The 14,826-nt window shown below is 45.1% G+C and overlaps 3 protein-coding genes across 3 annotated transcripts; 1 reads left to right on the forward strand and 2 right to left on the reverse strand.

The window, feature by feature from the left end:
• Positions 1 to 9,044: 9,044 nt before the first annotated feature.
• QBC33DRAFT_572728 (uncharacterized protein) lies at positions 9,045 to 10,048 on the reverse strand (the record flags this gene model as incomplete). The annotated part of the gene is made up of 3 exons (XM_060430669.1): positions 9,045 to 9,538; positions 9,643 to 9,880; positions 9,947 to 10,048. The coding sequence occupies 3 exons, from the start codon at positions 10,046 to 10,048 to the stop codon at positions 9,372 to 9,374; spliced, it is 507 nt and encodes a 168-aa protein (XP_060280250.1). The 3' UTR covers positions 9,045 to 9,371.
• A 756-nt stretch (positions 10,049 to 10,804) lies between these two features.
• Positions 10,805 to 11,062, reverse strand: QBC33DRAFT_562095 (uncharacterized protein; the record flags this gene model as incomplete). The annotated part of the gene is made up of 1 exon (XM_060430178.1): positions 10,805 to 11,062. One exon carries the CDS (start codon positions 11,060 to 11,062, stop codon positions 10,805 to 10,807), a length of 258 nt encoding a protein of 85 aa, XP_060280251.1.
• A 733-nt stretch (positions 11,063 to 11,795) lies between these two features.
• Positions 11,796 to 14,281, forward strand: QBC33DRAFT_547822 (uncharacterized protein). Its single transcript, XM_060428782.1, has 7 exons — positions 11,796 to 11,959; positions 12,038 to 12,273; positions 12,365 to 12,730; positions 12,796 to 13,053; positions 13,119 to 13,281; positions 13,340 to 13,674; positions 13,737 to 14,281. The coding sequence occupies exons 1-7, from the start codon at positions 11,917 to 11,919 to the stop codon at positions 14,067 to 14,069; spliced, it is 1,734 nt and encodes a 577-aa protein (XP_060280252.1). The 5' UTR covers positions 11,796 to 11,916; the 3' UTR covers positions 14,070 to 14,281.
• Positions 14,282 to 14,826: the final 545 nt, after the last annotated feature.

The raw sequence follows: 14,826 nt of genomic DNA on the forward strand, positions 1-14,826 counted from the left end.
TTTCAAGGCGTAACACTTCCTAATCAAATTGCTATCTTGTATATCTATATGCCACGCATTTGACATAAGTTTACCAAGTTTGTGCAACTTTGAAACGCCTACTATATTTAAAAACAGCCAAATCAACCACATGTATAGCATGGAAAACCTTAGGTGCTCTAGAATATGCCAAATCTAGAGGTAGCTAAAGAATGTCAAGTTACACTAGACTTGCACAGCCTTGCACAACTTGAATCACTTGTCAATCAGAATGGTATTAACTTGGACAAATACTTACCTCTAAATACAATAGAGGTTTGTAACTGTATGATAATGTCTTTAGGTAGCATGCTAGAAAAAATCCTTAAGAAAAAGCAGTCAAGTCTATTTTTTACTCAATACCTACAGCTTTGTAAATTGCTTACCAGGTACATCGACAAAAAGAAAAAGCTAGCTTTGTCATTATGCAAACAACATTAATTAAATGATAGTAATGTTTGCATGTTTTTGAAACAACAAGGTGTTTCTTTTGACAACCTTGACTAACAGTTTGATAATAATATACCTGACTTTTTCGATTTGGATTTGGAATAAACATGTATGTATAACCTTATGCAGCATAAATAGATATATCTCAACTCTGCGTTGTCAAATCATAGTCAACCTCTCTTTGGTTAGAGTCTGTCAATCCTATATGACTTTGCTTCTATACTGTCTAACGTGTATTTATCTTAAACAAAACCTGCATATCCTTAACCTTCAGTCTTCTATTATGTCTAGACGTGACTATGTTTGTACAACCCTGCTTGTTTCCTACTAGTCCCTGCTCTGCCTTGACTAGTCTCTAATCTGTCTTGGCTAGTCCTTAATCTGCCTTGACTAGCCCTAGCTTAGCTTTGACAAGCCCTAGCTTAGCCTTGACTAGCCCTAGCTTAGTCTTGACTAATGCCTGCTTTGGATTAGCCATCTCTAAGTCTTTATCATCCATATCCTCCTCCTTGATAGCTTTCTTCGACTATGCCTTGATTTGCTTTGTACTGCCTTTGCCTCTTTTGTATAGCATCTAATTATCCTTTATCTCCTAGCTAGTAAAAACAGTCAAGATATATAGTTCCTTCTCTTGCCCTAGACATATAATATCTAACATCTCTTAGAGGGAAAATAGGCTTGTAGAGACTTGTGCAAGCTTTGTCACAAATAAGGCGTTTCTAGCTATAACTAATGTAATTAGTCTGTGACAAGTTGCAGGACTTGGGTTGGCAGCAGGATAGAGGCATAGGGGTGATTAGTCTGACTGACTTATACAAGGTGGCTAATTGGCATGAGTTTTGAGAGAGAGGGTGGTTACGACAGTATTGCTAGTAAATTAGGTAGGAAACTGTCTTAAGTAGCCTTTTAGCTAGAATGTATATTAAAGCCTGCCTTTGTAAACCTTTAGGCAAGTCTATCGCAGTCTTTAACTTAGGGCTGCCTAGCAGTCCCTACGCAGGCCCTTTGCAGAGACTTTGTAAGACTGTTGACTAGGCTAGCTAAGCCTTCCTACCCTGCAAGGTAAGACTATACTAATTACAGAGCCTTCCAATTAAAGGCTATGCTTGCGCTGATTACTCGAAGCCACTTTATGTGGCAGACTAAGCCACCTTGGCTACTAGGCTTTCCCAAGCTCTGCGCGTAAAGGCTAAGCCAATATTGACCTAGGCCTTTAGGGCGTAACAACTATCCTCTCTCTAAGGAGACATTTGCGTCTCTAGCATCCTCTACGCCCTACCTAATTACTTGCTAGTAGGTAGGTGCCTTTTGCCTAACTAGCTAGCGCTAAATCCTTGTTAAAAAACCTTTTGCAACCTCTTTTTTGGTTAGGTAAGGAAAAAGAGTAACTAACTTGGCAAAAACCTCACTTCTAGACCCTTTTTAACTGTCTGATTTGCTTGCCTACTGTTAAGGCCTTGCAGGCTAAGGCTTGAGGGTTTGGTAGGGACCTTATAGAGTTTTTGCTACTACTGTTGTTGCTATTGCTGTTGTTTCTAGCCTTTGTAGGCGTGAGCCTCTTCTTTCTGCAAGCCTTTTTGTATGCGTAGACTGCTTTTAAAGCGTTTTCTAAATGCTCTAGCAGTTTCTAGGTGTTATATTTTGACAGCCAATTTGCCTACTTGACAAGGTAGTGCTTTACGCTGTCAAATTCAGCATTGTTGCGGATTTCTTTAACCTCCCATTCTTCCTTAGAGTTGTCAAAGTCTAGGGAAAGTAGTAGACTCTTGCTAAGGCAGAGGCGGTAGTCTTTTAGTAGCTGGATTGGAAAGATGTTGTAGAGGCGGCTGTATTTATTAGACAATGCAAGTTGGTATGCCTAACTGCCTACCTATTTGATCACCTAGAAAAGCCTAATCTAACGCAAGCTAAGCTTTAGAGTCTTCAACTGTAGGTTCTTGGTTAATAACTTGACCAAATCGTTAACCTTAAACTGCTTAGGCGTGTGAGTATAGTTGTAATACTTAGCTATACGCTTAGCAGCCTGCGCCAACTTGACCTATAGGTTGTCTTTAAAAGCTTTCAACTTCTGCAGTTAAGCTTAAACCCTAGGCATTGGCAGGCATTCTCTTAGGCGCTTCCTGCCTAATACTGCGCTAGCAGAAGCCAACAAAGGCATGCTGTTAGTCTAATTAGTTAGGCATAGGCAATCTCTTTCTAAAGCCATGCTGTTTGCAGCGTGAAACTTGACTTTGCAATTGAAGCTATATAATAAGTAATTTGGCGATTTTCTTGTTACATGGCTTTGACTATTGTTGTAAGCAAACTGCGCTAGCAAGAGAAGGTTTACCTAATTTGCCTAGTTGTCTGCTATATAAGCTTTCAAGTAGTCTTCTACTACTTAATTGAAAGCCTTTGACTGCCTGTTAGTCTGCAAGTAGTAGGCTGTAGAAAGTTGCCTTTTGATTAGGATTTGCATGCAAACTTTCTGCTAGAATTAAGCTGTAATCTGAAAGTCCTAGTTGCTTACCATGCTTAAAGGCATGCTGTATTGTAATTTGATATGCTTAAAAAACAGCTTTGCAAAGTCTACTGCAAACATGTTACTGCAGGTTGGTATAAGGCAGACTAACTTTGTAAGGCAGTCTACAATAGTAAGGATACTATTATACCACTTGCTAGTACTTTTCTTTTAAGACTCTAAAAGCCTTGTAATCTAATCCAACAATATATGCTAGAAGAGGCGCGCATTGTCTTGCAAAGTTAACACTTGCAGCTTTTTGTAAGAGTAGTGCTAGTGAATTGCCTTGCTTTGGCAAGGCTAGCAGCTACTAACATACTCTTAGACTTCTGCCCTAAGAGCTTTCTAATTAAAATGCTTTTAGATTAGCTTTCTAGTTTAGTCTGCGCCTTAGTAACCTGCTATAGGGCAGTTGTAAAAGCGCTAGAAAAGCTTTTGCTGCAGCGATTCTTGCGCTAGAATGTAAATCTTACCCTAATAGTGTAATAAAAAGCTACTGTCTGCGTAGTCAAGAGACTAAATAAAACCCTGCGCAGTCATGCCTCCTATATTAACCCTACTAAAGCAAGGACTTTTAGAAAGGCTTGCCTAGACCTCCTAGCAGTAAGAGTCGGCTTTTTAGGCCTTTGTAACAAGTCTAATTAGTGACAAAGCCTTAGCTTTCTCGTCAAGTAATCTAAGACTCTAGGTTGCCTTAGCAGCTTGCTATCTAGTAACAACTTGCATGTAGAGTTTGCATGCAACTGCTTTGTTGCAATTTAGCAAAAGCAATGTCTTGCAAGCCTGCTTATAGCTAGTAGTAGAGTCACTAATGCATAACAGTGATTCTTAACCTTATAGACCTTAGTCTTTTTCCTTAGCCTTGCTAGCAGTCTAGGCTGTCTTGTCTTGCAAGAAGCAAACTCTAGCCTCTACTAGGTTAAGCCTAGAGAGGGTGTAGGTTAAGGCTAGCCTGCACCTATTCTAATTAGCAGCTGCCTAAAAGCCTAGCTGCACTATAGCTGCCTAAAGGCCTAGCTGCTCTACAGCTGCCTAAAGGCCTAGCTGCTCTATAGCTGCCTAAAAGCCTAGCTGCACTTTCACTATACTAGTAGGCTTTACTAGCTTTGCGCATAGCAAGGGTAATAGCTAAGTGACTAGCATATTGTTGATAAAGCAGTCTTTGCTAATGTAGTTAGGTTTTTGCAAGGGCTTGTCTGCTAGGTTTAACATGCCTTTCTAGTAGAAAATCTAGAAATCGTATAGCACTAGCTAAATCAACTAGCAAGCTTGACAACTGTTAAGCTAGGTCTAATCTATAAACTGCTTAAGGTTCTTGTAGTTTGAGTAAACCTAGACTTTAGTAGCGTTTTTGAGATAGTGCCTTTAGTGCCAAAAGCTTATAACTATTGCTATTAGCTCCTTGTTGTAGACTAGGTAGTTTACCTTAGCCTTAGAGAACTTCTAAAAGTAATAGGCTATAAAGTGCTAGCCATTGTCAAATTGCTAGGAAATTATTCTAGCCAATGCGTAATTAGAAGCGTTAGTTTCTACACGCAGTAACTAGTTAGAGTTATAGTAATGCAGTATTAGCTTTGTAGTAAAAGCGTCGATTAGGGCCTAAAAGGCTTGCTGCTAAGGCTTTCCCTAGTTGTTACCAATTTAACCTAGCTTCTAGCTATTCTTTATACCCTTTAGTAGGTTATGTAGTAGCTAAGCTACGCGTAAGAAGGCAAAAATAAACCTCTAGTAGAAGTTGCAAAAGCCAAGAAAGACCTAAATATCTCTGTAAGTCTTTGAGAGGTGGTTTAACCACTTACATACTGCTTTCACGCAGCTAGGGTTTATTTGGAGACTCTTTGTATTGACAATAAAGCTAAAGAATTTGACCTTAGTTTGAAAAAAAAAGCACTTCTTTGCATTGCCAAATAATTTAAATTGGCATAGCTGTTTACAGACTTAATCAAAGTGCTGCTAGTAGTTTTCTTCTAACTAGGAGAAAATAAAGATATTGTTAAGATAAACAATGCAAAAGCTATTGACATAGCCTTGCAAGGCTTTATTGATATAGGCCTAGAAGATTGCAGGCGCATTGGTAAGCCTAAAGGGCATCACATAGAATTTGAAGTAGCTATAGCGCATGCAAAAAGCAGTCTTCTACTTGTTGCCTTCCTAGATTTGTATCTAGTAGTAGGCTACTTGTAAGTCAATTTTCAAAAAAACTATAGTGCTGTTTAGGCAGTCTAAAAGCTTACTAATTAGAAGCAGTAGGTAACAGTTTTTTACCATGATTTTGTTAAGTCTCTAGTAGTCAATGCACAACTAGAAAGTCCTATCCTTCTTAGAGACAAAGAGTACAAAAGCTTTGGCAAAGCTGACAGACTCTTTAATAATACCCTTTTCCAAGGCATTGTTGATAAAGTCTTCTAAGACTTGCAGTTCTGCAAGGAAAAGGTTAAATATATGCTAGAAGGGTAGTAATTTACTAGATATTATATTAATTGCATAATTGCTTTCTTTGTAAAAAAGCAGTAGCTTTGCCTAGCAATTGTCAAATACATTGCTATTGCAGTCAGCTAGGCGCTATAGTAATTGTTAAAGGTTTAGGAAACTAGGGTTTTTTAAAAAGTTGTCCTTGTTGTCTTTGGCAACTAAAGGCTAGTATTGTGCCTAGACTTTAAAGACGCAGACCTTTACTTACGTAAAGTCTTTTCAGGTAAATTCACTAATCTTTACTAGCTAGATTTGCAGGCGGCAAGAGTATTCCTACATAGCGTTAGTGTTGCAAATATTAATCTTCAAGTCTTGTAAAATAGGCTAGCCTATTAAGACTAGAGCGTTGAATAGATTGCAGTCAACTGCTACAAAAAGCCTAATTACTTTAACGCTATGCTTTTAGCAGTTGGTAAGTTTAAGGCGTAGGTGGTAAACCCTATAGGTCTTTACTACAGTCTTGCTAGCACCTTCAATTTCTAGTATTAAGTGGTTATGCTTGCGTTGCTAGCAGAGCTTTAAGCTTATTAGTTTAACATAGTCAAAAGCTACTAGGTCTAACTTAGCATAGGTATCTAGGCTAATCAAGACCTTCTTGGCCTTGCCATTGATAGCTACTTTTCTCTAGGTGTTGACTGCCTTAACTGCTTTTAGGTAGTTAGTAAAGCTTGCGTTAGAAACTATGCAGCTTTTTAATTGTTTTTTCAGTGCTTAGCAACATGCCTGTTAGAATCAAACATAGCGTAGTTGACATTAGTGTCATTGTCAAGCTTTGTAACCTTCCTAGTAGTAGCTAGTTAAGCCTTAGCCCTGTGGGCAGCGCCTGCAGATGCTGTCAAGAGGGTTGTTGTGGTAGTATTGGCAGGTAGGTTTGGGTTATACTAACCTTGGCAGTCCTTTGAGATATGCCTTGCCTTACCACATTTAAAGCAAAAGCGCTAGTCTTTGCAGTGTTGCTTCTTGGCATTGGTTATCTTGCTAGGAGGTTGTGACTAGAAGCTTTGACTGCAGTTGCTATAGTTGTTATAGTTACCGCTGCAGTTATTGTTAGCTAAGCATTTATTGCAGTTCTTGCTGTAAGACTAGTTATTGCCTGTAGAGTCTTAGTTAGGTTAAGGCTTGTTAGTATTATAGGTTTTCCAAACCTTCTAGGCATTGTTAAGCAGCTGATTAGTAGCAACGCTGACGCAGTCAATTTGTACAAGGCTATTATATAGCTAGCTAGTAAATCAGTGTAAGAGGAGGTTGTAGCTAATTGTCTAGCTAGCTTTGAAAGCTAGAGACTCTAGTTAGGTATAAAAGTCAACTAGGCTTTCACTATCTTTCTGCTAGGCTTTGAACTACTTTTAAAGATTGTCTTGACAGTTGGCTTGCATGTAAGAGTGGTTTTGTTGAACCTAGCAGACAAATTTACGCTAGTAGCAGCGTATGTATAAGTAAGCGTCAATTGCTATATGCTAACAGTTTTTTATAGTCTAGTCAAAGTAACTAGTAGCAAAGGCAACCTATATATTAGCAGTCTAGTATTAGTTAAAGTCTGCAATAAAAGCAGTCTCAAGGTTGTTAAACTAAGCGTAGTAGTTGGCAAGACTTTTATTAGCCTTCAGTATGGTAATCTTGTCAATATAGGTGCCTTTTAAGCCAGGGTAGGCCTTAAAGTAATTGTCAGGCTTGCTGTCTTTGTCAAGAGACAGCTAGTAAGGTTCTAGGTAAGACTCTTGACTAGAGGCCTAGCAAAACCTCTAATTAGGCTCTTGGCAGGCTCTCTAAGCTAGATTTGCAGCTAGATTTGCAGCCAGATTCTTAGGCTAGAGGGTAGCTTGTTGGCTCCCTTAGACTATACTTAAGCCTGGCATACTAGTAAGTCGCAACAACTTGTCGTCAATCTCCAAACCTAGGCTAGTAAGTTGCCACGCTTTATTGCAAAGCTTTACTGCCTTAACAAAGGCAGCTAGCTAGTTACCTAGAATATAGGCGCTGTTTATATAGTATTAGATCTGCCTATGCAAGTAGGAGTAGACATGGTTGATATTGTAGGCTAGGTAGCCCTTTAGGTTTGTAGCAGTAAGGGCTACTTGTCTGGCTAGTAAGGTAGTGGCAAGAGAGTCTACTGCAAAGCCAGCGGCAGAGTCAACGCTAGGTTGATTAGGCGCGCTAGCGTTGTTGTTATTATTTGACATTGTGGAATCTAGTGAGGTTAGTGTATTGAATCGAAGGCAAAAGCATGCTGTATAGCAAGCTTGTTAAAAGAGGCTTCAAAGTTGTAACAAGTTGCAAGACTTAGGTTAGCAGCAGAACAGAGGCATAGGGGTAATCAGTCTGACTAACTTATACAAGGTAGCTAATTGGCACAGGTTTCAAGAGAAAGGGCAGTCACGACAGTATTGCTAGTAAATTAGGTAGGAAACTATCTCGAGTAGCCTTTTGGCTAGAATGTATATTAAAGCTTGCCCTTGTAAACCTTTAGGCAAGTCTATCGCAGTCTTTAACTCAGAGCTGCCTAGCAGTCTCTACGCAAGCCCCCCGCAAGGACCCTATAAAACCATCGACTAGGCTAGCTAAGCCTTTCTACCCTGCAGGGTAGGACTATACTAATTACAAGGCCTTCCAATTAAAGGCTACGCTTGCGCTAATCACTCGAAGCCACTTTATGTGGCAGACTAAGCTACCTCAGCTACTAGGCTTTCCCAAGCCTCGCGCGTGGAGGCTAGGCCAATATTGACCTAGGCTTTTAAGGCGTAACACAGTTGCCAATCTTTTGCACATGCCTTAGCCTCAATGTTAAAAGTACCAAAAAGCTAACCAATAAACTTTGCATATAACTAGTAAACAGTACTAAATGCAAATTGTATAGGGTTGTACCTTTTAAACTAGACAATAGTCTGGTATCTTTTGACTAGTAAGCCACCAATCACCTAGGTTAAATGGTTAGACATATACAACAGAAGGCTGATCATAGTTGTAAGACTTTGCCAAGGTTGTCTAGTCTCTAAATGCTTCGTGTTCAATCGCATACAGCTATTTCGGTAGCTTCGGCAAGGCTTCTTGGCCTTGCAAAGGTGCGCGTAGTCGATGCACTAGGAGCAAACAAGGCTAAAGCTAGCATTGAGGTAGCCTAAGGACGTTTGGTCTAAGGTCGAATAGGTTGTGGCAGGGAGCTTGTCAAGTCGATTGCATTTTCAGCATTATTGCTTGCAAATGCAGGAGGTTTGGGAAGCCTAAGTCAGCATTGTGCGCAAAAGTTCTAGTCTAGATGGTTGCGTATAGTCTTGTAGTGCAAGGCACTATCCACAAGGCAAAACTGATCAGTCATATTCAACGTTGATCGAAATGGATGCAAGGTGGGACGAGAAAAAACAGACTTCTGCGCAGATAATTTAAAAATATGTGTGTACCCTATCGTACTACATAGATTAATGCAATTACCTCTATGCATAATACAAGTCGAATTGGTTTAACCTATATATGCCTTGACCCACGTAGGGTAAGTGTAACAACCAAAAGCGGTTATGAGACAGTTCCCCTTATGGCCCACCGTAAGCGATGTCGTTGATGCCAAACTCAGCGGCTGAGCTGATTGGCCCGCAGCGTCCTCGATGGGAGCCACCAACAAACCAAGCCCCGCCCTTCCCCGAGACAACATGAATCCCGGAGAATGCAAGGCATGGATCGCAAAATACCTTCGTAATCCTCAGTCCACGTCTTCAGGCGTTCGTTCGATTGCGGATTGACATTCTTCCTGCCTGCCATCTCGCCTTTGTCCTTCCAACGGCCGAGTAGAAACGGAAGCTCCCTGGATGCAATCTCGAGGAAGACAATCACCTCCCCCCTCGTCAGAAGGCAGGACGATATCAGCTGTATGATCTATTTGTTCCATGACCACTACTTCAAATGCGGAAATACATACAGACGGTGGTGCCATGCCGTCCAGTTATCTAGAGATGCCAAGCCAGGGGTGGTCTAGCAGTACCTTCGCCGTCTTTCTCTTCTCCAACAGCCAATTCAACATCTGACCGACAAAGTCGAGGAATAGTTTATTGTCATCCCCTTGTAGGGACGAGACAGAGTCGCGAATGTTTAAGTCGGTGGGAACCAGGTCTGTGTGTAGGAATTCACCTGCGTGGAAGGTTACCCAGACGTTTCAGCGCCACCGGAACTGCGACGACAGAGCAGAGAGCACACCCGATGGCGCCCTCGCATACCTTCCGAGTCGAAAAAGGGGCCTCCGATGAACTCGGGAGCGGTACAGCTGGGCTTGCCCTGCGGATTCGGGAACGAACACTTCCAGGGCACATTGGCCCATTTCTCTTCCCGCTCAAGCAGTTCCTTAGGCGGGTTCCCTAGCCAGGCGATCATAGCGGCGAGGTGCGTTCGAGGATCACATAGCCCGATTGAGCGGATATTTGGAAACAAATTCGTGTTCTCGAGGAGATTCCAGACCTAGGACCACGCATCAGGGCCAATGCGAATAACCCGGGCAACGCAAGACAATGATTTGAGACGTACCAGCACACCAAGGTTCCAAATGTCGGCACTATACGACCGACCGACACCCAGGATGACCTCGGGAGCTTGGAAGAGGGGAGGTTGAACATCCATCCCATCCATCTCATATCCATCATGCATCCATCTGCCACTCATACTACATTGACTCACGCTTGTTATCGTTTCATTTTGCACAATGGCAATGCCATCAGAAGCATTCGAATTCCCCAGCCTTCGCATTAGCCGCGAGGAATACGCATATCGCCGTGTCGAACAATACGGCGCGTACATGCTGATTGGATCGGAGCATCCCAATGCCGCTGCCCAAGGGGCATACGACAAGTATAAAGATTGGACATAGGAGTTCAATATCATCAAAGGCGCCATCAATCGCGTCCTTCTTTCGGCCAAGGGCGGCAGCTATACTAGGACGAGGCGACCTCCCGCTATATATCCCCGCCAGTTCCGAGATGCCCTGATGGCATGACTCTCGAAGAGTATGAGTTGCTTCTGCGCTTAACACGGGAAGGCATACGGCTAGGGCGACACATGTGTACCAGAAGAGCTGCTTTCCTTCTAAACCACCCCTTCAGGTATCTCAACCTTGAATCGTTCCATGATCTCTCACATCGGCTCGTAGAGAAGGGACAGATACATGCCGTGAGGTCCCGATATCTCGAAGTTGTCGATTGCAGAACGCACAAATCTGAAGCCTTTATGTGACGTATTCGTTTCGAGGCGACGGGACATGATGAGTTCATGTTTTGCTGCTTCCTTCTCGGTAGAAACGGCAATTTTGACAGTGACAAATCGGACAAAGCCATGTGAAAACATTATAAAGGCCCGTAAGAGCGCCCGACAATCAATGATCAGAGGTGCCTACCGTGATGTCTCCTTCGCCAGCCACACGGTCGACGAAGCACCCCATCCAAGCTTTGCCAACACTTTGTAGCGCCCGTCCAACGCATCTCCTGGATTCGTTGGGTGGAAGTGTTTCGCATCGTAGCCAGGCATGATCTCTTTTTCGACGGCCACGTCGGGTTGGTTCTTTGTAGGCATCGTCGAGTACCGCGCGAGGAATACCAGCGGTCGAAACCGTGGGAAGAATCCAGCACACAAGGGTTTCACGGGCGACATCGGTGCTTGTCCATTTACGACATCAGCATTGTTGGCATCATTGATACAGAGCCGGCGCTGATTAGCAACCGTAATGGCATGGCCGAATCCTGCTTCTAGAGATACTCTGCCCAAGGCAGTACGCCAAGGGCTGAGACGGAAAGAGTTGCTAAACTAGCGACTCCCAGGATAACCCCATGGTTCTAGTGGCCGGCGGGTCTCAGCTGCATATAAAAGATAATTGCCAGCTTGCCGAACTATTATAGCGACATCTCTGGAGTCGGCACCTGGACTGATGTCATTGAGGTGATAATTAGCGGCAGACCCGACCGCCAAATCCGGCAAGGTGGCACACGTGGCTACTATATACACAGTGGGTTCCTTGCCTGCCGTGCCCCGTTCCCGATAGCCTGTCACACTGTTACTCTCGGCAAAGCTGGTTATCCCCACCATCTAGCTGCGGCGGTACTGCCAGGTGCATCAAAACGGCTACTGTGATGATAAAAAAGGATAGAAAGTCTCATGAAGAAATCGGTGTGGGTCCCTAGGTTGGATTGGTCATTCCGCCCTAGAGCTTGACTATACACGTGTACGTACCTTTCTGCACGCTGGAACCTCGCTGGTTCGTTATTGATTTGGAGTTGGCGGGGCGGCCCTAGTGTCAGGTGCCGGCCGGGATATGCTGGTCTCTGGGTGTGGGATGTGGGGAAATGGGGGCGGGGAAGTCCTCTTGGAGAGAGTTGACCGGTCGAGACCGAGGCAAACCACTATTTGACCGAATCCTTTAAAGAAGCAGAATGCGCCGTGTTTTCGGTTGTCGGGACAGTTTCAATGCTTTGACTGTATAACTCGGGTATCTTTATCAGCCTTTGAAGATGGTTTTCTATCCGCCGCCATGGGTTCCAAAACTCCCATTTGGTAAGTTGCTACATACACCATTGAGCTTGCCACGGCTTTTGCTGCTGTTTATGCGATGCTAAAATCTGTCTGCACTAGACCCCCCGGACTCTGTTACCGTTGGGGAGTTCATGTTTAGCGATCGCTTCGGTCGACACCCCATATCCAAGAGTCGAAATCCCTTTACATGTGGTATCACGGGGAAGACATATTCAAATGCCGAAACCCACCAGAGGACTGATTTCCTCGCAAGAGCTCTCTCCAAGGTAACAGGATGGCAGCCAAACCAGGAAACCCCCTGGGAGAAGGCGATTTGCGTCTACTCCTTCAACACCGTAAGTGGCCACCATACCATCCTCCCGGTTCCGAGTCGATGGCGTTGGAGGAGCATTGGGGCTGATTGATCATCAATCGAGCTGCATGCAGATCGACTATCTCACCGTGTCGCACGCGATCCACCAACTGTCCGGCATTGCGAGCCTTGCCAACGTTGCCTACTCGGCACAGGAGCTGGAGCACCAGCTCAAGTCGTCTGGCGCCAAGGTCCTGTTCACCTGCGCGCCCGTCCTGGAGACCGCCCTCACGGCAGCAAATGCCGCCGGGATCCCAGAAGATAAAGTGTTCATCATGGACCTCCCAGGCTACGACAAGCCATCTTCGTTCAAGACGGTTGAAGACTTGGTTGATCTGGGCCGCACTTTGCCCGAGCTCGAGCCTCTGAGGTGGTCTAAGGGCCAGGGAGCTCGGCAAGTTGCCTTCCTATGCTATTCAAGTGGCACTTCCGGCCTTCCAGTGAGTCTATCCTACCGTGGTGGAAGGGCCGTCGTTCATGGTCGGAGATGCTGAGTGAGAGCCAGAAAGCAGTGATGATATCGCACAGAAATGTGATTGCGAATATGATGCAATACACCTTATTCGAGCGTAAGGGTAGGGACATACTTGGCGTGGAGACGCAGGTTGTGCTTGGCTTGCTTCCATTCAGCCATATCTATGGCTTGGTGGTTGTTGCCCATTCCGCAGCCTGGCGAGGCGACGGGATTATAGTGCTGCCAAAGTTCGAATTGACGCAGTACCTCGAAGCTATCGAGAGGTTTAAAATTAACCATCTCCTCGTGGTAAGTAAGCTTGGGATGTTGTCTGCCATGTTGGATTGGCCGGCAGACTCACTAACCTGTGCCAGGTTCCCCCGATCCTGATTCGAATGTTGAGCTGCAAAGAGGAGTGCAGCAAGTATGACCTGAGCAGTGTCAGGCTTCTCTTCACCGGTGCAGCGCCAGCCGGGAAGGAGACGGTCGAAGGGCTGCTCCGGCTGCATCCTGAATGGCATATCGGTCAAGGCTATGGTCAGCAGCCCCCGCACGAACCCCAATCATCCCAATCTAAACGCTGACCTTATCCAAGGCATGACCGAAACTGCCACGGTCGTGATCTCAACGAGCGAGCATGACATTGTGCAGGGCACGTCTGGATCTCTTCTCCCGGGAACGCGAGCAAAAATAATAGACCTAGACGGGAAAGAGATCACCCAGGAGAACACCCGGGGAGAGTTGATGATACAGTCGCCATCGGTCGTCTTGGGGTACCTGAACAATGAGCAGGCCACGACGGAGGCCTTCGTATGGGATGAAGATGGACGGTGGATGCGCACAGGAGATGAAGTTGTAGTGACGAAGTCGCCATTGGGCAACGAACACTTTACAATCGTCGACCGCCTGAAGGAGCTAATCAAGTGCAAGGTATGTGGCATCCTCGTTGGTCATCCATCCTAGTGCCGATGAATTTCTAACGCCAATCGCAGGGCCATCAAGTTGCTCCCGCCGAACTGGAAGCTCATCTGCTGGCCCACGACGCCGTGGATGACTGTGCAGTCATCGCCGTGCCTCATGAGAAGGATGGCGAGGTCCCAAAGGCGTTCGTGGTGAAGCCGCGGAACATGACCTCGAGGGGGGACGACGAAGTTGCCGCAGAAATCATCAAGCATGTCAAAGACCACAAGGCCCATTACAAGTGGCTGAAGGGTGGGGTCGAGTTCATCGATGTCATACCTAAGAGCCCCAGCGGCAAGATCTTGCGGCGGCTGCTCCGCGACAAGGAGAAGGAGGCGAGACGAGCAAAGGGTGCCAAGTTGTAACGCTCAGGCCGCATGGCTCCCCAGGGCAACAACATGGCCGGCCTTGTTGTTGACATGACCTATGAGGAAGAGAGATGTTGGACATGTATAGCGAGCGGAGGACACTGGATGAAAGTCACCATTTGCGCTGATCTAGCTAGTTGTCAATACGTTGGATAGCTTATACCAGAACACATGTAATCCGTACTCCGTATGAGATCGGGAGATCGTCGTGCTCCGCAAACCTGCATATTCGGGGTTTATTCCAGATGCATACAATGTGGAAACTCAGCCCGAAACACCAACGTCAAATCCCCAGTGAGCCCTCTCAATATGAACCTGGTAGAACTGGCTACGGACAAACTTGAGTGCAGATGATTGGGGAATCACAGTACCTTGGCAGTAACAACCTCGACCGCCTTTCCAAGGCCAGGGCTGACCAGGCTAACGTTTCCACCATAGTTTGGGATTGCTGGGGTGAGGCTCGCCAATGGAACCTCCATCGGCAATCGGCCCCGGGTATTTATACTCTGCACCTGAGAAAGGGCGCATTCGCGGTCCGCGCCCCTGTCTCAAAACATTGGCCAAGACCGAGTGGGTCGACAACCTGCGAGCCGCAATGTTTGACCCATCCAAACTGTCGCAGACAAGCAACATGTTGACAGCCTGGGTTTTCCCTGCCTGCCGGCAATTGTTGCAACAGTCGATGCTCGCTGTATCGCCCGAGAACGCCCAGAAATGGGGGATCGCCGAGGAAGGGGATGTGCATCTCCCCTCC

Source organism: Phialemonium atrogriseum (genome assembly GCF_030411735.1).
Source record: "Phialemonium atrogriseum strain 8032-3 unplaced genomic scaffold QBC33scaffold_26, whole genome shotgun sequence".
NCBI lineage: Eukaryota > Fungi > Ascomycota > Sordariomycetes > Cephalothecales > Cephalothecaceae > Phialemonium > Phialemonium atrogriseum.